Source organism: Anolis carolinensis, chromosome 2 (assembly GCF_035594765.1).
Source record: "Anolis carolinensis isolate JA03-04 chromosome 2, rAnoCar3.1.pri, whole genome shotgun sequence".
In the NCBI taxonomy this organism is placed as follows: domain Eukaryota; kingdom Metazoa; phylum Chordata; class Lepidosauria; order Squamata; family Dactyloidae; genus Anolis; species Anolis carolinensis.
This window is the reverse complement of record NC_085842.1, coordinates 207,483,181-207,510,701: the sequence shown is the minus strand read 5'-3', so window position 1 is coordinate 207,510,701 and position 27,521 is coordinate 207,483,181. Positions and strand designations below refer to the sequence as shown.

Sequence of the window (27,521 nt, the reverse complement as noted above, 5' to 3'; positions counted from 1 at the left end):
GTTGTTCCTCCCTCTCTTCCCCCACCTTTCCCCGATTGGTACGCGATCCGTGATTGGCTGAGTCTCACCGGCGCAGAGCCGCCATTGGTCCGGGTCGGCGCATCGCCGGTCTCCGGGAGCGGCGCTGGAGATGGAGGGAGCGCTGCTGAAATGGACAAACTATCTGTCGGGTGAGTCCAAAGCGGATCGGGACGTGGCTGTCGGAGGGAGGGTCCATGAGCCCTCCCGTCTCCTAGGCAACGCCCCCCCCCAGAGTCCCAGACCCCTCAACTCCCTTCTTCCCGTTTCTTAGCAACGCAGCCATTCCGGGCTGGGAGGGAGGGGAGCCTCTAGTTTACACTGTGTAATGGGTGCAGTTTGGCTCCACTTGGACTGCCATGGCTCAATGCTGTGGAATCCAGGGAGTTTTAGTTTTACAAAGTCTTGAGCCTTCTCTTTTAAAGTGTGCTGGGGCACCACCAAACTACAGCTCCCAGGAGTCCAAAGCATTAAGCCATGGCAGTAGTATCAAACGGCATTAATTCCATAGTATCGAGCAGGCATGGGCAAACTTGGGCTGTTAGGAATTATGGGAGTTGAAGTCCAAAACACCTGGAGGGCCCAAGTTTGACCATACCTGGTGTTGAGGCACTCTAGCGAAGAACTTAACTATCTGTCCTTCACAAGTAAGTCTTGAAACTCTTGAGTTTCCAGTCTCTTTCTTTTCTTAACTTTTTTTTAAAAAAGGAATGTTCTAAAAACACTCAAAACTACAACTGTTTGCTAGGGAAAAAACAGGTACAATGGAGCATGGAAAAATACAGGTAGCAAGCAAAATGTAGAAAATCATAGAATAATAGAGTTGGAAGAGACCACGTGAGCCATCCAGTCTGACCTCTGCCATGTAGGAAAAACACAATCAAAGCACTCCCGACAGATCCAGCCTCTATTTAAAAGTTTCCAAGGAAGGAGCTTCCAACACACTCTGGGGCAGAGAGTTCCACTGCTGAATACCGCTTACAGTCAGGAAATTCTTCCTAATGTTCAAGTGGAATCTCTTCCTGTAGTTTGAAGCCATTGCTCTGAGTCCTTTTCAGGGCAGCAGAAACAAGTCTGCTGCTCCCTCTTCTTTATGACACCCTTATACATGGCTCTCATGTTTCCTCTCAACATTCTCTTCTGCAAGCTAAACATACCCAGTTCTTTAAGACACTCCTTATAGGGATTTATGGTCTCCAGACCTTTGATCATTTTAGTTGCCCTCCTTTGGACACCTTCTGGCTTGTCAATATCTCTTTTGAACTGTGGTGCCCAGAATTAGACACAGTATTCCAGGTGAGGTCTAACTAAAGCAGAATATAAAGGCACCATGACTTCCTTTGATCTAGACACTATCCTCCTTTTGATGCAGCCCAAAATCCCATTGGCTTTTTAGCCACTGCACCACACTGTTGGCTCATGTTCAACTTGTCCACAAAGACTCCAAGATCTTTTTCACATGTACTGTTGTTGAGCCAGGCGTCACCCATCCTGTATCTTTGCATTTCATTTTTTTCTGCCTAAGTGTAGCATCTTACATTTGTCCTTATTGAAGTACATTTTGTTAATTTTGGCCCAGCTCTCTACACCCTGTAGTTCAAATGATGATGGCAGTAATAGTATAAAGGAGTGGGAGAGAGAAAATAGGGGAAAAATAACCTGGTCAGATAAAGTGAACAAAGGTATTTTGAATCTTCTAGAGACCACTTCAGAGCTTCTTCCAAGATGCACTCTGGGGGATTTTTTCTTCTTCAAACAGCCTACACTTTTTATGATTTCTGTTTTAGTGGCAAGATATAATAATGATAATAATTTATTTGTTACCCAACTCCTCATGGCTTGAGAAGCCATGATTTTTTGCCTCTGAAAAATCCAGCAAATCTCTTGGGTAGACAGGCAGAAAAATGTCAGTGTGCTGGAAGAAGCAAAGACCACCAGTATTGAAGTGATGCTCCTACACCATTAACTCCGCTTGACTGGTGACGTCTCCCAAAGCAGTTACTATACTCCCAACTCAAGAATGAGAAATGTAATGTTGGTGGACAGGAAAAGAAATTTAAAGATGGGCTTAAAGCCAACCTTAAAAACTGTGGCATAGACACTGAGAACTGGGAAACCCTGGCCCTTGAGCACTCTAGCTGGAGGTCAGCTGTGACCAGCAGTGCTACAGAATTCAAAGAAGCACGAATGGAGGGCTTAAGGGAGAAACGTGCCAAGAGGAAAGCGCGTCAAACCAACCCTGACCGGGACCGTCTTCCACCTGGAAACCGATGTCTCCACTACGGGAGAATATGAGGATCAAGAATAGGTCTCTTCAGCCTCCTACAGACCCACCCCAAGACCTCACAATTGGAGTACCATCATCCTTGATCTACGAGGGATCGCCTAAGAGAGGAGGCTTGAGGCAGGGTACAACATAGTCAAAACACATCAACATGAAATACATATATTAAAAGCAATAATCTTTGAGAGCTCTTGGAGAACGGGAGAAGTCCCAGCAGATTGGAGGAGGGTGAATGTGGTTCCTATCTTCAAGAAGGGAGAAAAGAACGACCCAAACAATTACCGTCCGGTCAGCCTCACGTCGATACCAGGCAAGGTTCTGGAAAAGATGTTAAGGAAGTGGTCTGCAAACACTTAGAAACAAATGCGGTCATCACTAATAGTCAACATGGATCTACCAAAAACAAATCATGCCAGACTAATCTGATCTCTTTTTTCGATAGAGTTACAAGCTGGGTCGATACAGGGAATGCTGTGGATGTAGCCTATCTGGATTTCAGTAAGGCCTTCGACAAAGTCTCACATGACCTTCTGGCAAACAAACTAGTAAAATGTGGGCTAGGCAAAACTACAGTTAGGTGGATTTGTAATTGACTAAGTGAACAAACCCAAAGGGTGCTCATCAATGCATTGTCTTCATCTTGGAAAGAAGTCACGAGTGGAGTGCTGCAGGGTTCCGTCCTGGGCCCAGTTCTGTTCAACATCTTATCAACAACTTAGACGAAGGGTTAGAAGGCACAATCATCAAGTTTTCAGATGACACCAAACTGGGAGGAATAGCTAATACTCCAGAAGACAGGAGCAGAATTCAAAACGATCTTAACAGACTAGCGAGATGGGCCGAAACTAACAAAATGAAGTTCTACAGGTACAAATGCAAGATACTTCAGCAGAAAAAATGGAATGCAAAGATACAGAATGCGGGATGCCTGGCTCAACAGCAGTATGTGCGAAAAAGACCTTGGAGTCCTCGTGGACAAGTTAAACATGAGCCAGCAATGTGATGCAGCAGCTAAAAAAGCCAACGGGATTTTGGCCTGTATCAATAGGAGGGCAACTAAAATGATCAAGGGTCTAGAGAAAAAGCCCCATGAGAAGCAGCGTAAAGAGCTGGGCATGTTTAGCCTGCAGAAGAGAAGGCTGAGAGGAGACTTGATGAGGGCCATGTATAAATATGTGAGGGAAAGTCATAGGGAGGAGGGAGCAAGCTTGTTTGCTGCTGCCCTGGAGACTAGGATGCGGAACAATGGCTTTAAACTACAGGAGATTTCACCTGAACATCAGGAAGAACTTCCTCACTGTGAGAGCTGTTCGGCAGTGGAACTCTCTGCCGCGGAGTGTGGTGGAGGCTTTTAAGCAGAGGCTGGATGGCCATCTGTCGGGTGTGCTTTGAATGCTATTTTCTGCTTCTTGGTAGGGGGTTGGACTGGATGGCTCATGAGGTCTCTTCTAACTCTATAGTTCTATGATTCTATGAAAACACACCACTATAAAATACATACACCAAAACACATGGTAGATCCATGTGTTATCAATGTGCCAGTGTAAACTAATCTGCCTTCCCCTGTTCTTTCAGTTTTACTCTTCACATGATGCTTAGTAAATGATTCTAGAGGCAGCTGTTTATCTTGCCTGTTGTGACAGCTACAGTACGACCTAGCATGAGGATCCTATTCTTTCCCAGGTCAAGTTTCTTGAATGACTCACTGCAAACATGCTGTTGCAACCTAACACTAAAAGTCTGCCTTTCTTCAGCCCTACTTCACCACACTCCATAGCATCAGTGCTGTAAAAAAAAATCCAGAACTTCCAGCTAGATAGAGGACAATATGGAGTAGTGGTGGTGCAAGACTGGTGCTGCATCTGCACTGTAAAATGAATGCAGCTTGACAACACTTTAACTGTCATGGCTCTATGCTATGGAACTATAGGAGTTGTAGTTTGGTGAGGCATCAGTGTTGTTTTGTAGAGAAAGCTGAGTCTCCTTTGGGGAGATAAAGAAGGGTATAAATAATAATAATAATAATAATAATAATAATAATAATAATAATAATAATAATAATAAGAAGAAGAAGAAGAAGAAGAAGAAGAAGAAGAAGAAGCAGCAGCAGCAGCAGCAGCAGCAGCAGCAGCAGCAGCAGCAGCAGACCTTGAAAAAACTCCCAGGACTTCATAACATTGAGCCATGGCAATTAAAGTGGTGTCAAACTGCATTAATTCTCCAGTGTGGATGCAGCCTGGACTGGGCTCCTGTAAAAGATGTTTGTCAAAAGGAGTTTCTTTCTCAGAGGCTTTATTAACTTAAGCTCACTTGCACTATATTCACATTTCTTGGCTAAGTAATATTTGCTTATGCAGTCCTTATTTTTCCCCTACCCCAGTATTGTTTTAATTTATTTTGCTTTAAAAGAAATGTTTCATGATATGTCTGCTTAAGAACGCATTAAGAATTGTTTGAGCCATAGTTTACCATAAAGCATGGGAAACTGTATTTATCTGTTGCAGAAGAATCTCTGTATTATAATCAGCACATTCAGGAAAATAAGATTTTAAACTAAACTTATTCTTGGAAATACAGTACTAGAGGGAAACGTTCCAAGGCCTCCTGTAATTAACTGGAACTTTGGATAAGGGTAAACCCTATGTTTTGACCGTGCTTGGCCTGTAAAACACACGCCTTAGAATAACACCGGAGGGCATAGAGAGGGCCATAAACACTTTTGGTGGGATGGGAACACATCCTTTTGATCATAGGTAAGTAAAATCATGGATATTGAGTCCATGAATAAAGAGGCTGTGTTGTACATAGGGAATTTTTTTCTTATTTCAAACATGTGCAAGATTGTTTGTCTCATGACACAACAGGGACTCCAATCTCCCTTCTTTCTTTCTCCCACCTTAGGTTGGCAGCCTCGGTACTTTGTGCTGGAGAATGGTATCCTCTCCTATTACGACTCACAGGATGATGTGGGTAAAGGCAGCAAAGGAAGCATCAAGATGGCTGTGTGCGAGATCAAAGGTAAGGACTGCTTTGTGCTGTTTTTCCAGTACTTTAACACTTGTGCTGCTTTTTGCTTTTCCCAGCATTAGCCTTACCCTCTTCGATTTGGGGTTCCACATTGTTCATTCCCTTTCCCAGGTTTTGGGAATCTCATTTAGTTTTCTGAACAATTGTGGTCTGGCCAAAAATTTGGAACCAAATGCTTAAATTTATCACCCACTTACTGTAAATGTTAAAATTAAATAAATAGAGAGTGGAGTGCCAAAACTGGGAACAAAAAGGAACAGTAAAGGGGAGACAATCCAGTTCCCTTTTGAGATATTTTGGAGTGAAACGATGTAGGGCAAAAATCCAAATGCAGTTTCTCTTTATCAAGTTTGGCATCCTGTTGATGTGCATTTTCAATGTCCAGGGAAAAGGACAGATCACAAATAGCGTGATGCAAAATGTCCCACTGGAGAAGCACTGCAGTGTATAATTTCACACATGACAAATATATTCCCCTATACATCTTTAGAAAGCTTTACTCCTGCATATGTCTTAACTTTGTCATGATTGCATCTTTTGCAAATACATGAACAGGGTACATTCATTTACAGTAACTCACCAACTGGCTGCAGAGTCTATAAATTTGGTGTCACACATGTGGTGTATGCCACTGAATACTCCATGTGGAAAGACTGCAAGCTCTGGAAAAGTTCATGGGGAACTGATTTAAGTGGTCATGACAGAGTCCCTTAAATTTGAAAACTGCTGTTGGAAACACATTTTGTTGTTGTTTATTGTTTGGTTTCTGTATGTTGTGTTTTCATCAGCGGCTTTAGACTTCATTATGGTTTGGAGTTTTCAAGAATATCCTTATAGGTATCCTTAACTTTTGCCAGAGAAATGTGTTTTTTTTTTTGAATAACTAATTGTTTAGTTACTATGAGAGCAGAAGAAAGTTTCCTCATTATGTTTTCTTTTCTCTCTTTACCATTTCCATTCTAATTTATGTTTTACTGTTGCCACCCCTTTTTCTACCATATGTATATCTCATTGTGTCCCCGAGGAAGTTTTACTTTTCTAAAATACGTTGAGCCTGGTATAAAAATGCTTTCCTACATCAGGGAGGTTTTATTTTTTAAAAAAAATTAAGACCGCTCCTCCGTTAGGAGCAGATTGGACAAATACATTTTGCTGTTTAAGGCAATGTTGTCTCAATACATCCTTGGCTCATTCTACATAGGGTTTCCTTTAATACTGGCAGTGTAACAACGCGCCTGGTGGTAACAGGCCTACTTGGGGACACAGAGGGGATATATAGCAACACGCTTTTGCTGTCTCTGCCTCCTATCGTTTGCTGCCTGAGACAGTTACCTCACTCTGCCTATGATATTGGAGGCTCTGCCAGATATTACTTTACCAATATTGGGGGAGGTCCTCATCTCGCTCCCATCTCCGTCACAAGCGCAGTTGGTGGGGACAAGAGAGAGGGCCTTCTCTGCTCTTCACTCAGGCCTTTGGATAAAGATTGCTCATCCCCATAACAATTCTGTATCCATGACCATTTTTGTACCGGTTTGCACTTTTTACCTTTGTCAACTTGATATAGACACAGGATCTACTCCCATCCCAGTTTGCACTTCCAAGAATTTGAAGCACTTTATCAGTCACCTCGTCTTTACAGTATTTATATGGTGCACTTTACCCAATCTACTTTTACAACCTCTCTGTTTTAATCCATGTTTTTATTCGTTTTTGTCATTTATTTTTATTGGGTAATGTTTAAATTTTTATAATTGTTCATGTCTCTTGTCTATTGTTGTGTTTTATATTGCTATTGTTTTTATTCGGGCTTGGCCCCATGTAAGCCGCCCTGAGTCCCCTTTGGGGAGATAGAGTCAGGGTGTTATGATTGAGCCTCATGGCTCTGTTACTGACAGACGTGGGCGTAAGACTCCTCGGGAGTCAGATACTCTCGAGGAGCGAGAGAGAAAAAGACTGCGAGACATATTTGCAGCACCATCTGACGAAGAATCTTTCGAAGGGTTTACGGAGAGAATGGAGGAGGGGCTGGTTAGCTCAGAGGAGGATGAGATGGATTGGACTCGGGTAAGGGAGGAATTGGGGGCCACTGGCCATGATGGGGCAGAAGATGAATGGGGACCTTCAGGATTAGACCCATGGCTTAGCTGGAGGGATGGGACGGGATCCACAGCTGGAGATGCTGTTGGGCGTAGTCAGAGGTGTTCCAGCTCTGACGAGGAAAGTGATGAGGAAACGCCCGGGTTAAGGAGGACAGCTGACAGTGATGAAGATTTGTAACTGGCATAAAATGGGGCTTGGGAGCAATTGCAAATTGCGTCGGGCAAGGTAATCTGGGCAAACGCTTGGGATCCGTGTGTGTGTGGGACGCTTCCCTGAAGACTTGTGTGCTTTCCTGTGCTGAGACGTAAGTTGATTGGAATCCAAGGTCAGACGGCGGGAGGGATTGTGTGGGCATTTGTTTGTGCAAACCTGTGCTTACTCTTATTAGCTTGACCTTCCGTCGTCTTTCTGACGGACGCCATCTCCTGCTTTGAGAACCCGGACTGAACTGACCACGGCTTGTCTTCCCCCCCTTCTTGGACTTGGAAAAACTACAAACGTCTGCTTCTGGCTTTGATCTACGGAACGGAACTGGTCTACTCTACTTCTACAATCCTTGGCTGAATTGCTCGTGTTGGAGATCCTGTCTACTGTGTGTGTGTGGGAGCGACGCAAGTTACTCTAAGCACAGTGCTGGCAGCAGAGAGGAATCTGCTGCCAATTAGTTGCATTCTTTGTATCTTTTGTTCCTTGGCTTTCGTTCTGTTAATACCTAGGCTGAAGCAAGCAGTTTGTTTTTACCCGGATTAAACTCCGGTTTAATCCGGTTTATCTTTTGAACATTTACTTTTGTCCCTTTTTGCGCTTAAAGGCAAAAACTGCCTGGCCCTTGTGTTTTTACGGGCATTTTTGAGTTCTGTAATCTAATAAACTCTGTTACTTTGAATCTTGTGGCGTTCTGTCCTTGACAGATTGCCCGACGCCCATAAAAAGTTTATTGCAGCAATAAACCCGTCAGGAAGACGATGGATGAGTTAAGAGCCAAAGTAGACCAATTGCAAACGGCCTTTACCGTAAGCCAAACAGCTTTTGCTGTGAAAGGACATGTTTTGACTCCTGAACGCTTTGACGGAACCAGGTGCAAGTTGCCAACCTTTTTGGCACAAGTGGAGCTTTATTTTTCTCAGCTCAGTGCTCATGCTTTTCCTACTGACACTAGTAAGGTGGCTTTTATTTTGAGTTTGTTGACCGGTTCCGCAGGACAATGGGCCACTAATTTAATTTTGGGAAATGACCCAGTCAAGGACAATTTGAATAATTTCAAAAAGTTGTTAACTGATACTTTTGGGGATCCTCTCCGCACGGAGAACGCTGGGTGGGCCCTGTATCGGTTGAAACAGGGAAAGGGGACTGTTTTGGATTACTTAAATAAGTTTAACCTGTATCGCCACCAGCTGGATTGGGGGGAAAATGCATTCATGCTTTTATTTACTGCCGGGTTAAGTGATATGCTCCAGGATGAATTAGCACGCTTGGAGCCGGCTGAAAGCTGGGACGCCTTAGTAGCTAAGGTGCTGCGTTTAGACGCAAGGTTCGAGGCTCGTAAACACTCAAAAGCAATGTGTGCGCCACCCATGCATGTAACCAGGGCACCTGTGGTGATGGGGGAAGAGCCCATGGAGCTTGGGGTCTTTAAAAAACTGTCTACAGAGGAAAAGAGCCGTAGGAGGCAGCTGGGCTTGTGTTTGTACTGTGGGAATGCTGGGCATTTTGCCAAAAATTGTAATGTGAAACCTTCCCAGTTTTCGGGAAAAGGCCAGCCCTAGTGCGACGTGAGTCCAACGCACTAGGGCTCCTCAAGCAGTCAACTGAGGGGAGGAAGCATGTTTTCGTACCCATTACATTATCTGTTGGGGAAAGGGAACTTGTTTCTACTCTGGCACTGCTGGACTCAGGAGCTACGGTCTCCTATGTAGATATTGAGTTTGCTAAGAAGCATGGCATTCCTAGAGTGCGCAAGGCATGCGACGTGTGGGTGGAGGGAGCAGATGGGAGACTGCTGGAGACTGGGGTGGTTAACCAGGAAACCTCAGCAGTAACGTGGGAGGTGCAGGGAGTAACGGGAACGTTTGTGTGGGATATTACGAGCTTGCCTCGATATGATGTGATCCTGGGGATGGATTGGCTAGCTGTAGTAAACCCACAAGTGGATTGGGCAACACGTAAAGTGATCTTAAAGAGGCAGGATTGTTGCACTCTAAACGTTACTCATGCTGATATGGAGGGAGTGCCTGCTGAGTATGGGGAGTTCTCTGATGTATTTTGTAAAAGAGAAGCGGACAAATTACCACCGCACAGGCCATATGATTGCGCCATCAAGTTGGCAGAAGGTGCGAAACTGCCAGCAGGGAGGTTGTATGCCTTGACTGTACCGGAAAGGCAAGCTTTGCGGGAGTTTTTAGATGAAAATTTAGCCAAGGGGTTTATTCGCCCATCTAGTTCTCCAACTGCGGCACCAGTATTCTTTGTAGCCAAAAAGACTGGGGAACTTAGGCTGGTCTGCGACTATCGGATCCTAAACAAATACACCATTCGGGATAGGTACCCGCTCCCTTTAATCTCGGAACTGTTATCAAGGGTGCAAGGGGCTAAGGTCTTTACCAAGCTTGACCTGCGGGGGGCCTATAACTTAATCCGTATACGGGAAGGGGATGAATGGAAGACGGCATTTAACACGTGTTTCGGATGCCACGAGTTCCGAGTCATGCCTTTTGGGCTTTGTAATGCTCCTGCGGTCTTCCAGAGGTTCATGAACGATGTGTTCAGGGACCTAATTGACCAATTTTTAGTGATTTATTTGGATGATATCTTGATTTTTTCTAAGGACGAGAAAGAACATCGTCAACATGTCAAGCAGGTTCTGCACCGACTGCGGGCTAATGGGCTTTTCGCCAAGGCTTCCAAATGCGTCTTTCATGTGCCTGAAGTGGAGTTCCTAGGTCATGTAGTGTCAGGTAGGGAACTTAAAATGGACCCACATAAGGTTGACGCCGTCAACTCATGGCAGGAGCTGAAAACTAAGAAGGATGTACAAAGGTTCTTAGGTTTTGCTAATTACTACCGGGAGTTTATTCCGAATTTTGCAAAGCTCACGGTACCTTTGACGCAGCTTCTGCGCAAGAAACAGCCATTTGTGTGGGGGCGGGAAGCTCACGAGGCGTTTCTACAACTTAAGTCTAGTTTTCAATCGGACAACATACTAACCCATCCTGATGTTGACAAACCGTTCGTGGTAGAAGCGGACGCTTCTAGCTACGCGTTGGGGGCTGTATTGTCTCAGAAGGATTCCTCAGGGACCTTGCGTCCCTGTGGATTTTACTCGCGGCAACTAACACCCTTCGAGCAGAACTATACCATATGGGAGAAGGAGTTGTTGGCGATTAAGGTGGCGTTTGAGGTGTGGCGGCACTGGCTTGAAGGGGCACGGCACCAGATCGTGGTCAGATCTGATCACAAGAATTTAGAGCACTTGCAAACAGCAAAGAAGTTAAACCAGCGTCAAATCCGATGGGCTTTGTTTTTCTCCAGGTTTAACTTCAAGGTGCAGTTCGTAGAGGGGAAGGCAAACTTGCGGGCCGATGCTTTATCCCGCAAGCCGGAGTTTAAGACCAATGAGCAGGTTGTATGTCAGACCATCTTGCCTACTGCCTCTCTGTGTGTTGTAGATAATGAGCTCGGGTTACATGACCAGATCCTTGAGGCTCAGAGGGATGATGTGTGGACACAGGAGCAACTGATGCTGCTCTCAGCAGGTAACCGTACCATACTGCCGCATCTACAAGATCAAGACGGAGTATTGGTACGCAGGGGGCAGGTCTACGTACCAGTGGGGGCCCTCAGGTTGGAGGTGATTAGAGCCCACCATGACGAACCCATGGCTGGGCACTTTGGCAGATTCAAGACCGTGCAGCTCATTACCAGGAGCTATTGGTGGCCAAAGATGCGGCAAGACATTTTGCGCTTTTGTGACAGCTGCGCCGTTTGCCAGCAGAGTAAGACGCCTGTTGGGCGCCCTAGAGGGTTGTTGTCGTCTTTACCTGTTCCGGACAGGCCATGGCAAATCATTTCCATGGATTTCATTTCAGATTTGCCTAAGTCTGGGGGTTATACTTGTATTTGGGTGGTGGTGGATTTATTTAGTAAACTGGCTCATTTTATTCCTTGTTCAACCATTCCGGCGGCCCCTACGTTGGCCTTACTATTTACTAAGCACATCTATCGTTTGCACGGAGCACCCGAGGTGATTATTTCAGATAGGGCTCCGCAATTTGTGTCACGCTTTTGGAAACATTTCCATGAGTGCTTGGGGACTAAGTTAAACGTTTCTTCAGCCTTTCATCCGCAAACGGATGGACAGTCGGAACGGGTTAATGGGCTTTTAGAGCAATACCTGCGTTGTTTTTGTTTAGATCAACCCACGGCTTGGGTGAAGTGGCTACCGGTGGCGGAATTTGCTTACAACAATGCGGTGCACACATCTAGTCAGCATACGCCATTTGAGCTAACTTATGGTTTTCACCCACGGGGAGGTGTGGCGCCGTCGACCAATGTGGTCTCTTCGGACCCTGTGTACCGCTCTACGGAAATGGCTGCATTGCATGATGTTGCCCGTCGCTTACTGTTGGAAGCTAAGGCAACGCAGAAGACTCAGGCTGACCGCCACAGGCAGGCAGGGGAGGAGTTGGAAGAAGGGGATTTGGTGTGGTTATCTTCCAAACATATTAAACAGGCTGGGGGAAAGTTTGCGCCTCGGTATTTGGGTCCCTTTCCTATCGTTAAAAAGATTTCTTCCGTTGCGTTTCGTTTGCGTTTACCGTCTAGTTTAAAGGTCCATCCAGTCTTTCATCGTTCGCTGTTGAAACTTGATACCTCTAGTCGTCGTGGTGCTATAGCGGAGGGTATCACTGCCACTTCTCCGCCATCGGGGGAGGAGGCCTTTGTGAGAGGGGATAGTGTTATGATTGAGCCTCATGGCTCTGTTACTGACAGACGTGGGCGTAAGACTCCTCGGGAGTCAGATACTCTCGAGGAGCGAGAGAGAAAAAGACTGCGAGACATATTTGCAGCACCATCTGACGAAGAATCTTTCGAAGGGTTTACGGAGAGAATGGAGGAGGGGCTGGTTAGCTCAGAGGAGGATGAGATGGATTGGACTCGGGTAAGGGAGGAATTGGGGGCCACTGGCCATGATGGGGCAGAAGATGAATGGGGACCTTCAGGATTAGACCCATGGCTTAGCTGGAGGGATGGGACGGGATCCACAGCTGGAGATGCTGTTGGGCGTAGTCAGAGGTGTTCCAGCTCTGACGAGGAAAGTGATGAGGAAACGCCCGGGTTAAGGAGGACAGCTGACAGTGATGAAGATTTGTAACTGGCATAAAATGGGGCTTGGGAGCAATTGCAAATTGCGTCGGGCAAGGTAATCTGGGCAAACGCTTGGGATCCGTGTGTGTGTGGGACGCTTCCCTGAAGACTTGTGTGCTTTCCTGTGCTGAGACGTAAGTTGATTGGAATCCAAGGTCAGACGGCGGGAGGGATTGTGTGGGCATTTGTTTGTGCAAACCTGTGCTTACTCTTATTAGCTTGACCTTCCGTCGTCTTTCTGACGGACGCCATCTCCTGCTTTGAGAACCCGGACTGAACTGACCACGGCTTGTCTTCCCCCCCTTCTTGGACTTGGAAAAACTACAAACGTCTGCTTCTGGCTTTGATCTACGGAACGGAACTGGTCTACTCTACTTCTACAATCCTTGGCTGAATTGCTCGTGTTGGAGATCCTGTCTACTGTGTGTGTGTGGGAGCGACGCAAGTTACTCTAAGCACAGTGCTGGCAGCAGAGAGGAATCTGCTGCCAATTAGTTGCATTCTTTGTATCTTTTGTTCCTTGGCTTTCGTTCTGTTAATACCTAGGCTGAAGCAAGCAGTTTGTTTTTACCCGGATTAAACTCCGGTTTAATCCGGTTTATCTTTTGAACATTTACTTTTGTCCCTTTTTGCGCTTAAAGGCAAAAACTGCCTGGCCCTTGTGTTTTTACGGGCATTTTTGAGTTCTGTAATCTAATAAACTCTGTTACTTTGAATCTTGTGGCGTTCTGTCCTTGACACAGGGTATAAAAATAAAGTAGTAGTTGTTATTATTATTATTATTATTATTATTATTATTATTATTATTATTATTATATAGGGATATCCCCCTGTGGTGAACAACACATGCTCCGTGTGTGTCCTCTGTCTGGGATTTTAGATTTTGGCTTCCAAAGCAGATGTAGCTGTCACAATTTTTTTACCAACATTCAGCAGGGAGGAGATGATACTTGTTCACAAGTAGATTCATACATCCAAGGATACGCACTTCATTTAATGAAAGTGGTGCGTCTAAAGGGAGTACAGCACTTTTCTTGCCACTGCCCTGCCAAAATTCATCCTCAAAATTGATTATGATTCCAGGAAGGGGAAGAAATGGCCTCCTGACTTGCAGAAATTTCTGCAAACACTGGAGCCAGGTTCGTAGCTGTAGGGCTGGCTTCACTCAAGCCTTATTGATGAGACCAGTTTATGTGGCCTCTTCTGTTCTCCATAGGTCTCAGAATGGCAAGAAGCTGGACTCCTTGTCCTCCCACTGTGCATCATTCTGGGCAAGATCAGGATTACTCATGGTAGTTCCTTATTGATGTGGGATGCAGAATGTATGACACAGGAAGCATTAATATTGCAGCATTCACTTGGTTGTTTTTTCTTTTTTTCATAGTGCACAACACTGACCCCACTCGTATGGAACTGGTCATCCCCGGTGAGCAGTACTTCTACCTGAAGGCTGGAGGTGCTGCTGAAAGACAGAAATGGCTAGTGGCTTTGGGCAGCTCCAAGGCTTGTCTTGGGGACAGCAGGAGCCAGAAGGAGAAAGGTTGGTTATTCATGAAGGGAATGATCCACAGTTTTGTAAGCCTAGTGAGATTAAGGAGGATATTGGCAAAGCTGTGAAGCTGTAGGGTGGGGATTGCTGGTACTTGGTGATTAGAAATAGGAGCTTAACTCTCACACCTCCTAAGCAAACATCTGAGCTTGGGCCAGTTATGTCTTCATGATTTTTCTCCCTCTTACAAAAAAAAAGGATATTCTGACTGGGCGATTGATTTGCATTTGTGTCTCTCTGGGGAAAAATGGAACTTTTGTTTGAATGACCTGGAATGACTATATTTGGATATATTTGGACAATAAGGAGTAGTCCTGTTGACTTGCTCTTTCCTCTCCACATGTTGGCTGTTCTTGCATTCTCTGCACCTGAGAATTACAGGAAGATAAAATTTCCCTTAAAATGAAACACCAATATGAAAATGCCCTCTCTATAAGACAAAAAAGAGAAATCAAGTCTTTGGTTTGTATTATAGGAACATTTCTAGTGTTTAAGCAACAATTAAGTATGCTGGTGCCTAATGGGATGGGGGAGGCACACAGGATGATGTCTGTATTTGTACTAACATGATGGGGATATATCTACACTAATTATAGGACAACATTGTGATTTGGTTATATATCTTCTGCCAAAGAAGTCTGAAAACTGTAGTAACAGTGCAATCCTAGATACATCCTTCCCAGAAGCAAGTTCTCCTGATTTCAGTGGTATTTGCTCCTATGTAAATTTACCTAAGACTGTACATTAATCCCATTCTGCTTTATAGAGGGTGCCTTTCTTCTCTGAATCACCACAGATCTGTCTGTCAGACTCTTTTGCGTTCAGCTTTGCCGAGCCCAATTCAAGGTGCAGGTGCTTACCTACAAAGCCCTGAACGGTTTGGGACCATCCTACCTCCGTGACCGCATCTCCGTCTACGAACCCACGCGTTCACTTCGGTCATCTGGAGAGGCCCTGCTCGTGATCCCGCCTGCGTCGCAAGCGCGGTTGGTGGGGACACGAGACAGGGCCTTCTCTGTGGTGGCCCCCCGACTCTGGAACACCCTCCCCAAGGATCTCAGACAGGCCCCTACATTGGCAGTCTTCAGAAAGAACTTGAAGACCTGGCTGTTCCAATGTGCCTTCCCAGATTAATAGGAAATCTCCAATACCAAGTCCTATAAGCACTTTATTAGAACTTAGATTGCATATCGCACCCTGCACTTGCCCTATAAGCCTTATATTTCACCTGTCACATCAGCACTTTTAATTTTGTACCCATTACTCTGGCCCGGCCCAGTTTTATTGTGTTTTAGCGTATTGTTTACTGCTTGTTGTTTATACTGTTTTAATTGTTTTAATTTGCCTTTTGTTTTGTATTGTTATATTGTGTGTTGAGGCCTTGGCCTTTGTAAGCCGCATCGAGTCCTTCGGGAGATGCTAGCGGGGTACAAATAAAGTTTAATAATAATAATAATAATAATAATAGTTGTTCCTCCTTTCTCTCCCTCTGCTCTTTAGTGCTGTCAGTCATCTCTCTGTGACCCATAGTCTACTTTTCCCGCTCTGTCTGCCTCTGCAGGTTCATATCTTTGTGACTTGTTCCCATTGTTTCCCTATGCACAGGTCTCTTGGTACTCCATTGTTTTCAGCTAGAATGTATACCAGTTTATAATGGAAAGAAAAATATAAATATTGTACTTTTTGCTACACTCCTCTCTTGGTGTATATTTGCACATTACATCTTGTCTTCCTGGTGCTTTGGCACAATTCAGAGCATCTAACAACAATTAAAACCAATGTACTTTTTCATCTTAATTTTGTTGCAGCCTTTCTACACCCCCATTGGAACCTTTTCTATCTATATTTCAGAGTACTTTATTCTTGTTGTACCCCCCTTTTTTGCCTCTTTCTTCCTGTCTGTGTTTTTACTTCTCTTGGCTCTTCATAGTGCTAGTGCAAAATGTTTTGCCCTCTTAACAGTACATAACTTTGGAAATATTGGGTGGCCCATGTAACACAGCTGGCAGCAAAAGGTTGGAAAAACTCCTCTAGGAACTCCAGATCCAGGGCAGGAAGGAGGGATGGAATGATCCACATTTTCCCATTCTTAGTATTGCTGGGCTTGGATTGGCCTTAGATATTCCCAAACCATGGATTTCACCAGGGAGAGGCACAAATGACCCAACTTTTTTGTTATTGGTTAGAGCTTCATGGATAAAATTAATATTGAGTAATTACTTCCTAAGGGAAGTAGAGTTGGAAGAGACCTCATGGGCCATCCAGCCCAACCCCCTGCCTTTGAATTTCCTGCTTCTTGGCAGGGGGTTGGACTGGATGGCCCATGAGGTCTCTTCTACTCTACTATTCTATGATTCTATGATTTTAGGGCTTGATGTGCAGGAAAGAGGTGGAGAATGGATTTCCAGACAGGCTTTTGACCTTGAGTAGGCTGAATGGGCCCATATGAAGCTGACACTTGGCACTTTGTGAATTGATGGCAGTTTTATCTACTGTTGTTTTAGAAATTGTATTATTTTGATTTTATGCTATATGTGTTGACGGGGGTTGCTGGTATAATTTTATGTGACTTTTATGTGCTACACTGAATCATGATCATAATCAGCCATGGGAAACTGAGTAAGGGGGAAAGCCACAGACAAATACTCTAAAGGCACCAGATCCTTATCATGAAAGCTAAGCAGGGTCACTCTAGTTAGTACTTAGTTGGGTGATGACCAAGGAATACTAGGTGCTGTAGATATATTTCAGAGAAAAAAAAATCACCTCTTGTGTATTTTTTATCTAAGCAACTCTATGAATGCATGGGATCTTCATAAGTCAACCAGTATGTATGTGCACATACATGCACACACTTATTCAGCTTAGTTCTGTATTGAGCTAAACCCATGCTGAAATCCAACAGAAAATTTGTCACATTGGAAATAAATGTCACTAGTTCCCTTGCCATGAGTTATAGTAGAATAAACATTTAATTTTTTATTACCTCTTTCATCCTGCTTTTTCTCTAATGACCTCAGGGCATTATACTTGCCTCCCTTTCCCCTTGTAACTTTTCTGTAAGTAAAGTTTCTGCAACAGGATGGGATGGTGTCCACAGGTTTAATTGTTTGTCAAAGGGAATTAGACAGGTGAATGGCTTGTTGAAGGCATTAATTATCATGACTAAATGACAAAAGGTAAATAAATAATAATAATAATAATAATAATAATAATAATAATAATAATAATATAAATAGCACAGAACTCCTGTTCCTTTTTGTTGTTACTAAAGCAGCTTGAAGCAAAGGGAGAAGTTGCATTCCTATATATGGTGCTAACCATATGCTTTCTTGTTTGAACTGGTTCTTCAAGTAGTCACCTGTGTTTTCACACAAACTCGCCATCCCTTCCCTTTGTTGAGATCCCTGCCTATCATTTTTTCTTTGGCAAACTTGAAAACTGGAGGGACTGCAGCCTGGTGGGTAAGGGCATGGGGGGTGGTGGTGGTGATGGTGCAGGGTGCCCTCCAAGTTTTTCAGTCCAAGAACATTCTGAGTGAATTGCAGGTGTGAAAACCCATTTGTGTGAAGACTCAAATGACCACTCATAGAACCAGATGTACACATAAGTGACCTGTTCTTCCTGTTTGTGGTGCTAACTCTCCAGTTTCTTGTGGACTCTCCTTATTGTGTCATGCTTGCCTGTCACCTGCAGATCTGGACCTAAGCAACGAGTCCCTTGGCAGGAAGTTGTCTGAACTGCGGCTGTATTGTGATGTACTCACACAGCAGGTCCTGGCTGTGCAAGACGCAACACACCCTCAAGATAATGGCTCCCCACTTGACATTCAGGTATGGGAGACAAAACATGAGACAAAACATGTTTTGTGTGTATATAGTACAGCTGGGTGCGTCAGAGTATTTTTTTAGAGAATGTTACTTTGTCTTGTTCTTCGATGTCTTCAGCCTCTGAAAGGGATTCAATGGGAAACAACAAATAATATTGTGTAAATTTTTCTGTTCCTGGTTTGAAAGTGTTATTTCCTGTTTAATTGTGCTATACTTACATTGAAAGTAATTGTTATACTCCAGAAACTGTTTTTGTGGCTACCACAAACTATGTTGAATTGGTTGAGACTCTGTGTGATATTCATTGAAAAACTATAGAAAAATGTGCTGCAGTTTAATAAACTTTTTCCATGTTCTTAATGATAGGAAATCACATTTATAGTCCAGGAACAAGATTGTGTTACATAGTGTAATTATTGTAGTCCTTGGATATAACAGAGACTCATACCCCACAATCTGATTTTCTAAGACCTTTAAGTAATATATTATTTAAGGATATAAGAACGAGTTCTTCTTCCCTAAAGAGATGCTTGGATAAAAGAATCACAGACAGAAGAATGCTTCAACTTATTTTTATTATTTTGTATTCATTTATATCCCACTTTTCTCCACAAAATGAGGCTCAAGGCAGCTAATAACATATTTAAAAACAATACATATTAAAACTCATTGTTATTATTGTTGTTGTTAAGATAATTAAAGGGCCCAATGGGAATTTATGTACTGTTACCTCTTTAGTAATATCAATAATATTAGCCCTAATTAGCCATCAGAGAAACCTAAAGTCTACTTTTTATAACTACATCTCCAGAAGTAAATATGTGCCAAATTACATTTTAATATTCTAGAGTACCATAAATACAAGATGTTATATAAATTAATATTATAATTCTGTACTTCTTGACTTACTTTGCTTTGAGGTGGAAAAAGTACAGCTACTTAAGACCCCCAAGTCTCTGGACCTCTTCCCCTCCCTCCAAAACTTGGACACATTTTTTGGCCCAATACAGCACAAAACTGCCCTGAAATGCAACTGTCTAGCTTCTCTCTCCCTCAACTACTCTTTCAAGAGTCCAAAAACATATTGATATTGGAAGTGTTGTCATGTCACTTTTGGGTCATGGAAAATATGGCTGCTGCTGCTGCAATCAGCAAGAATACAATTCAGTGGCAATCTGCAGGAATACAGTTGAAGCAGCAGAAGGCAGTGTGGTGCTCCAAATGTTGCTGGACTGCAGTTCCCATGAGCCTTAGCCAGATGTAAGGAAAAAATAGAAAATATAGTTATATTGTTCTTGTTCCTTGCTTATTTAAAGGAATTAATTCCATTGAGCTTAAGCTCAATACATTGTTATTCTTGTATTGTTTAATTGTATTTTGATATGTTGTTTTTATATTTTGTTATATTGTACTGTCTTGGGCATGGCCCCATGTAAGCCGCCCCGAGTCCCCGTTGGGGAGATGGTGGCGGGATATAAATAAAGTTTTATTATTATTGTTATTATTATTATTATTATTATTATTATTATTATTATTATTATTATTATTATTAAGCCTTACTTTAGATTGGGTCTCTGCAAAGGTTCATGCTGAAAATATATTACCCACCTCAATTTTTAGCATTTCTCTTAGGAACCACTGCTCTTTTCTCTCATTCCTTCCCAGCACAAACAAATAAAAGAATTCTAGGCATTTGAAAACCATATTTGAACATTATTTTTCAATCTAATAGCTTTTTTTAAAAAGTGCTGGTATTTCTGATCCTTTAATATGTGACAATTTAGAATTATGTTTTGGTTCTTTTCTATTTTACAGTTTTTATCTAATTAGATAAGCTGGCAGATATTTGTTTGCTTTCAGTAGCAAAGCTGCCGTTGCCTTTCTCCTCTCATTTGGAACGTTTAAGTTAAGGATAGTAAAGACAAATAACTTATTCATTAAATGTGCCAGTTCTTTATTATATACTTTATAAAACTACTCATATTTACTTGAACCTAATGCTCACTTTTTTTGGCTAAATTACCTTCCCAAAATTAGGGTGTGCATTAGATTTGCGTAATATAAGAATCTTAGTGCTGAGCCAAAGCAAAAAGGGAAGCTGCTTCAGGAGCTACACTCGGAGCTCCTATTTGAGGGACCTCATCTCTAATTTAATTGCCATGACTCAATGCTATGCAGTGCTGGGATTTGTAGTTCGGTGAGGCATCAGCATTCTTTGGCAGCCCCCAGGATCTCAAACTACAGCCCCCATGACCCCATAGCATTGAGCCAGGGTAGTTGAGGTGGATTCATTCTACAGCATAGATGCATCCCTAGGTTTTTTCCATTGCTGAAAGCTTTGGTGTTCTAATACTTTTGTGTTTAAAGAAAAAATCTAAGCAGGCAGCCATTGTAATGCACACCTTTTTGACCAAATCATAAAGTGCAATTTTTGCAACTGGTTATTGCATTTGCTAGCAAATGCTTTTTTTGGTTTCAGGGTTTTGAAAATTGGGGTGTGCATTAGATTCGATGGTGCATTAGACTTGAATAAATACGGGTATACAGTATTGTCAGACTGTCTTGGTTTGGAATCTTATTTAGTTTTTTGATGCTCATTACTATTCTGCTGAAAATTCACTGCATAGTGTTTTCTTTCAAACAGCTGTGGTTGATCACAGCAAAACAGCTTTTGGAAACTATAGGATTCCTTTGTAATAAAGTCTATAAAGCCAGATCTAAACCCCTATCTTAACCATTTAATTGAGTTTAAAGGTAGCTTCAAACTATGGCAGCCAGATAACCAACACCCACAAAATTGTGTAAATGAAAGCTCTTAATGTACATTAATGATCTGTGGTTTGTGTAAACACCATCCAGGTCTTAAACTGGTTCCAGGATGTTCTATGTATTCATCTGTACAGCTAAACCACCTTGTTCAGTCTCGGTTTGAAACTGCATCAGATGGTCAATTCAGAAGGGGCCAAAATCCCATTTTTAGTCCTGACTAGAGTACATTCATTGAATTGGTAAAATGTACCCATGTGTTGACCCACTATCTAACCATTGAGTGATTAGGGACCCTTCCACACAGCCCTATATCCCAGAATACAAGGCAGAAATTCCATAATATATGCTTTGAACTGGGTTATCTGAGTCCACACTCAGATAATGTGGGATTTTCTGCCTTGATGTTCTGGGATTATAGGACTGCGTGGAAGGGCCCCAGGTCTGCTCTAGTTGGTACTAATCAACAGGATTAAAGTTATAAACAGTTTTAGTTAATGGGATTTATACCTTTTTCTGATATTGCTACCATTATTGATGTCAAAAGCACATGCAGGCTATTCAAAAACTCAAACAGACTGTGATAATATAATGTTTTTCCAACTTTAAGAATCCAGCAATTTCAGTCTCTCTGATATTCCCCAATACTGCTTTAGTATCAATATCTGATATCATAGTGGAGAATTTTCATGTGCAGAGTCACTTGTTTGAAGGATCTTGCACATGGATACCAAGGAGTTTGAAGGAGAAAGCTGGACAGACCTCAATTACTCTCATTCATCCTGTTCTGCTGCTTGACTTTCCCCAGAAAATGAATGAAGCATCATCCTTGTTACAAGCAACCTGCAGCCAGTTCATCTCAACGCTAGAGGACTGCATGAAATTCGCAAACACGCGATTGGCTCCTGAGCTCTACCACCCTACAACAGTCTCTCAACTTTCTGATTTTGTGGGAACTAAACTCCCACATTCCCACCGAGTGAGTCTGGTTTTCCATTAATTTCTTCCTCATTTTTATTATTATTTCTGTCTGTCCCAAGAACAATTTTAACAAGATTACATACTGAAAATCTGTATTTATATACTATTCCTGGGGAAAAGAATTTCATTGTAGTGGTGGTGCCTCTGCATCCTCACTTATTTAATCTCTTGGGCAGATTGTGAGGGAGCATGCAAGAATACCTTTTTCATAGCATTAAGATTTCATATGTGGAGTTTGTTTTCAAAAAGTACCAAATCCAAAAATGAAAAATGAGTTGTTGACTAAGCACATTGTTGACTAAGAGCAGAATATTATGTACGAATTCAAACTATCCACAGGATAGGGTGATCCCCCATTGTTAGTCCCAGCTTCTGCCAACCTAGCAGTTCAAAAACATACAAATGTAAGAAGATCAATAGATACTGCTTCAGCAGAAATGCAGCAGTGCTCCATGCAGTTATGCTGGCCACATGATCTAGGAGGTGTCTATGGACAATGTCGGCTCTTCAGCTTAGAAATGGAGATGAGCACCATCCCCCAGAGTTGGATTCAACCAGACTTTATGTCAAGGGAAACCTTTACCTTCATATAATTGGTGATTTGGTCTAATTTTATGGTGAAGAAAGAAGAGCTATGTCTAATGGGATTCCTTCCAATTTGAGTTTACTGTTGCTGTCCCATGTACTTAACCAAATGAGTGGTTTCAAAATTTCCTGGTGCAGTTCATTTAACATTTTAGAAAATCAACTAAAGATTATACATCCAGCTGAAAGCATATAATTTATTGGTTGAGACCTTTTTGATGATTTCAGATCAGGAAAGTCTAGAAAAACTAGTTAAAGCCTTATGGATGACTTATGGTAGGAAGTAATCACTGCTGCTCTGGAGTGGTGATCTGAAATACCATAATTATTCCTGCACATATCAGTCTGGACTAATGGGATGTTGCATGGTGTTTATGTCTCTACCCCCACCCCTTTATTGCCTCTGCCTTCAGGTGAGACGTTCTATGAGCCACACAGGCATAGTCTCCTCAGACAGGTAAGCACTCATGGGGAAGGCATTTATTTTTTGTAAATGCATTTTTATTTCTTAAAACCATTTTTTTTTCCGTTGATGGCCCTTGGTTAACTATTGAAAAGTGTATGAGTGTTGTGTAATGATGGGCTGGTTTCCCAAGTCTACATGTAACATTTCCAGGGAAGGCTTGAAGAAAAAAAAGTGTGTGTGGAGGGAATGGGGACACATGAATATCTTTCAGTCTTACTGAAAAATCAGGGAGAAAGTTAATGACTCAAATACTTCTCTTCTCTGCAACCACTGCATTTTTCAACGCACACACGTATTCTTTAGAAAGAGAAAGGATGTAGTTGATAGTAGAGGAAGAGTTCAGCCAAGGCAAAGCTTATCCTGTATTTTATCAAGTGCTCTTCTTCCCTGCATGAGAATGGAGTCAAAAGGGAAGGGGCTGTTAGGGAGGATCAGCTAGCAGTATGTACACACCCCATTACAAACCAGATCTAAATAACAGAGCGTAAATGGGTGGATGATGTTTGTAAAGGTGTGTGGCTCCCTGAATCCATAGAGTTTCAAATTCACCAATATTTAGTTAATGATCTGGTTGTGCTTTGCCCCAATCCACATTTTGTGTTTGCTTTAGAAATGAGATTTCGAATTTCATGTTTTAAAAGTGAAGGTGAGGAAGAGAGTACCTTGTGTTTTTAAAAGGCAGATCAAAAGTAAATGGTATCATAAGTAAAGTGAGCAGAACGTTGTTTATTTTGCATCAAGTAAGTTTCCTTTTTGTGCAGAGTAGCCTGACACAAAATCATCCAGCAGTAAGTTTGTTTCTGTGTTTATTGTATTTATAAACATCTTGAGATGTAATGCAAGCCAGTTTACAATATTTGTGAAGAATTAAGCTAGTTCCCTAATTTTTAAAAAAAAGAAATAACATTTTTGAAAGGTATGATTTTAAAAAGTTAGAAATATCTAAAACATATTTACCTTTAACTGTACAGCCTTAGTGAGGCAGGGCAGGGCGGCATGAGACATAGAAGTCTCACCCATTCATCTCTGAAACCTTTCCTTGCAGGGCTCTGGAGCCAACTCGTGTCCCACCTGTCCCTCCCAGGGGCACCGTTACTGTATTACGCAATTTGGAGGAAATGGTGATGTTACGCTCGCAGCACTGGGGGCAACAGGGTGCCCACACCGAGAGCTCCACTGGCACCATCATCGAAGAAGCTGTTGGTAAGAGCCAGATACATGCATGAAGTTAAGTAGGAAACTAGTAGGTAGTCTTGCACCTTTGCTATCTCCAGCGTGTTATGGGTTTAGATTGGAGTGAAGTGAGCCCAGGAGTCTTAGGTCACTTTCTGTGATCTGGAAGTTTAGCAGAGGCTGGAGGCCGAACATAACACTGCATTAGATCAAAACATTCCTTTAATGAAATTGGTTTCTTCATTATGTACAAGTAAAATTAACATCTGATGCATCATTTTGCCATTTCTAACAACCACAGCCAATGCTGATAGGAAGTAAGGGCATAGAAACACTGCGGCAGTTTTACATAGAAGAAGAGATGATGCTCATCACAGGGTAGATATTTTTGCCAGCAGTCCTGTATTTTCAAAAAAGAGCCAGCATGCTGTAGTGGTTTCACAGTTAGATTAAAGTTCTGGATGAACAGAGTTCCAGTAGAAACCCACTGTTTCCCAGACTGTCTTAGCCTTAGAGGAAGTTAATTTAGGGAAAACTCAGTTGTGTCCTGATCACAGACCTCTACATATAGCCCATCAGTGTCTACTTTATACCTCTCTGCTAATGCAACTATTATTCAAGTCAGGAAGGATTTGTTCAGCATGTCATCTGAACTGGGAACTTTCGGCTGATGCAGTGATATAAACAAGGATTCACAAAATCTTAGTTGAAAAGTCTCGACTTAGTTTGAAAAATGGGATGACATGCCAGAATCCTGATTTGGTTGCCATGTTAAACGAACCTTCCTGATTAGTTTAACACAGTGATTCCCAACCTTTTTTGACCAGTGTTTGTCTGCTGCAGGCCAGTGTTTTTTGACCAGTGTTTGTGTCTACTATACAGGGTGTCCATAAAGTCTCTTTACCATTTTAATGGTATGTGTGAAACGGATTTTGGAGTCCTCGTGGACAACAATGCAATGTGGTGGCAAAAAAAAAAAAAAAAAAAAGCCAATGGGATTTTGGCCTGCATAAATAGGAGTCTAGTGTCTAGATCCAGGGAAGTCATGCTACCCCTCTATTCTGCCTTGGTCAGACTACACCTGGAATACTGTGTCCAGTTCAGGGCACCGCAGTTGAAGGGAGATGTTGACAAGCTGGAATGTGTCCAGAGGAAGGCAACTAAAATGATCAAGGGTTTGAAAAACAAGCCCTATGAGGAGTGGCTTAAAGAGCTGGGCATGTTTCGCCTGCAGAAGAGAAGGCTGAGAAGAGACATGTTGACGTCCATGTATAAATGTGTGAGGGCAAGTCATAGGGAGGAGGCAGAAAGCTTGATTTCTGCTGCCCTGGAGTTTAGGATGCGGAACAATGGCTTCAAACTACAGGAAAGGGTATTCCACCTGAACATTAGGAAGAACTTTCTAACTGTGAGAACTGTTCAGCAGTGGAACTCACTGCTCTGGAGTGTGATGGAGGCTCCTTCTTTGGAGGCTTTTAAGCACAGGCTGGATGGCCATCTGTCGGGGGCGCTTTGAATGCAATTTTCCTGCTTCATGGCAGAATAGGGTTGAAGTGGATGACCCACGAGGTCTCTTCCAACTATATCATATTTCCATGATTTTGTGGTAAAGAGACTTAAAATGGTAAAGAGACTTTATGGACACCCTGTATATTCTATTATTTGCCTCTTTATTCTGTACAAGAAGTGTGACCTAGGAGACTGCAGGGCATAGGAATAATGTCTGTGCTTGTGACTGGAGGCTGACATTCTCTTTCTAATACAGCTTCTCCTTCTTCTTCACTACAGATACACCACTGCCACTGCAGGACTCTCCAGAGAATTCAGCTGGAAGTGGCCAATGACTGTAATCTGGATTCTGCAGCTGCTTCAACTCGTGGACAGTTTGGAGCTGCTTGCTTTGGAGCAGTCTTCACTACTTGTGTGCTGGCTAGGTAGCTAGAACCATTGGCCTGAGGTTCCCTCCTCTAGCATAGGAATGGCCCAAGGCCTGTAGGATGTGTGGCCAGATGCACTCCGTGCTCCTGTGGCATTGGCAAGCATCAAGAGCAAGGAGTAGGTGCTAGGCTCTGCTTTGTATTTTGATCTTGTGGTTGCCACTTGTTAGGAAATTATGCCAGGTCTGCTGGGCATGCCTTGGTAAGAAGGAGAGGGGGTGGGGTGGCAGGAGAGGGATCAGCTCTTCATGCTGGACTAAGCAGGAATGGAGAGTTGGCCCTGAAGAGAGCATGGGATGCTTGGGCGGCAGCTTTTTACTGGAGAGATTCTTCAGAATTCTCCTGGTGCCCATGTTCTTACTCAATTAGCTCCAGTCATCGAAGCCTAGGAAATCATGGTATCTGGCTGGTGTTGTTCCCAGACCTTTTCAGCCTGAGAGCTGTACAATTTTCCGATTTCAGAACTGCATTCATCCTCTCATCTGGGAAGCGCTCTGTTCCTTAGTGGCTTGATAGGACACAACTGATCCAGGAATTTACGATAATTTTCCATGGAGGATTTGGCATCCCCTTCTTCCTTGACAGAAAGCAGTTCCTTTAAGCCCCCAGTTTTCTTTTGGAGTTGGCCCTACGGGATGTAAAATTCCTCCTATGCTCTCCTTGCTTCTCTTCAGCCCTTTGCCAAGAGAGTGATAGGAAAAATAGCTTCTGTGGACATCTAACATGAATGCAACATTTGACCTCTCCCCTTGTAGGGTGCAGAGTTAGGTGACTACAGTCACTTGCTTACCAAACGTCAGCTCACTCTCTCAACTTTTGTGTACAGGAGCAAAGTCTTTGTTTTGTGGAATTGTTTGTATTTGACATTTTTGTACAGAAACATGGCAAGATCTTGGGAGGCTCTGTGTGTGTGCGTGAGTGCAAACACGTGAATCGGTGTGTCTGCGTGTGTATCACTTTCTTTGTCTCTCACTGGAACCTGTTTAAGTGGAGAGTCCTGCCAAAGATCAAACTCTAATTTTGAATGAAGACTCTAATTTTTGAAACAAAACGTGGTGTCATCGCTGTATGTTGTTTCCCCTGCGGGATGGAAAAGAGATACCGTGGGGGCTTCCTTCGAGCAAGCAGAGCCAAAAATAAAGCAGAAACAAGAAGATCCGCCAAGTTGTTTGGCCAGGTACGCAGCCAAGAAATCAACATTCAGTCGCACCTGCACATCTTCCTTCTCTGGCTGATGAGCAGGTGGTTATGGTTTTATATAAACACGGGTTGCATCACTGAAGTCCAATGCAGAACTAGGATGGCAGGTGACTCACGATGGAAGAAATGTACCAGGAAGCAGCAAGGGCTATTTCTGGCTCTTCTCTCACTGTGCTTCCCCACCCCACTTTACACGACAGCATCCTTGGCTTGGTTTAATTTCTTTATTGAGTACTTT

The 27,521-nt window shown here is 42.9% G+C and overlaps 1 protein-coding gene across 1 annotated transcript; it reads left to right on the top strand.

Moving 5' to 3' along the window:
- The first annotated feature begins 19 nt into the window (after positions 1-19).
- On the top strand, positions 20-27,134 carry LOC100558593 (pleckstrin homology domain-containing family A member 3). The gene is made up of 8 exons (XM_003216682.4): positions 20-170; positions 5,204-5,320; positions 14,181-14,336; positions 18,042-18,178; positions 21,750-21,920; positions 22,921-22,964; positions 24,019-24,176; positions 25,935-27,134. Exons 1-8 carry the CDS (start codon positions 131-133, stop codon positions 25,988-25,990), a joined length of 879 nt encoding a protein of 292 aa, XP_003216730.1. The 5' UTR covers positions 20-130; the 3' UTR covers positions 25,991-27,134.
- Positions 27,135-27,521: the final 387 nt, after the last annotated feature.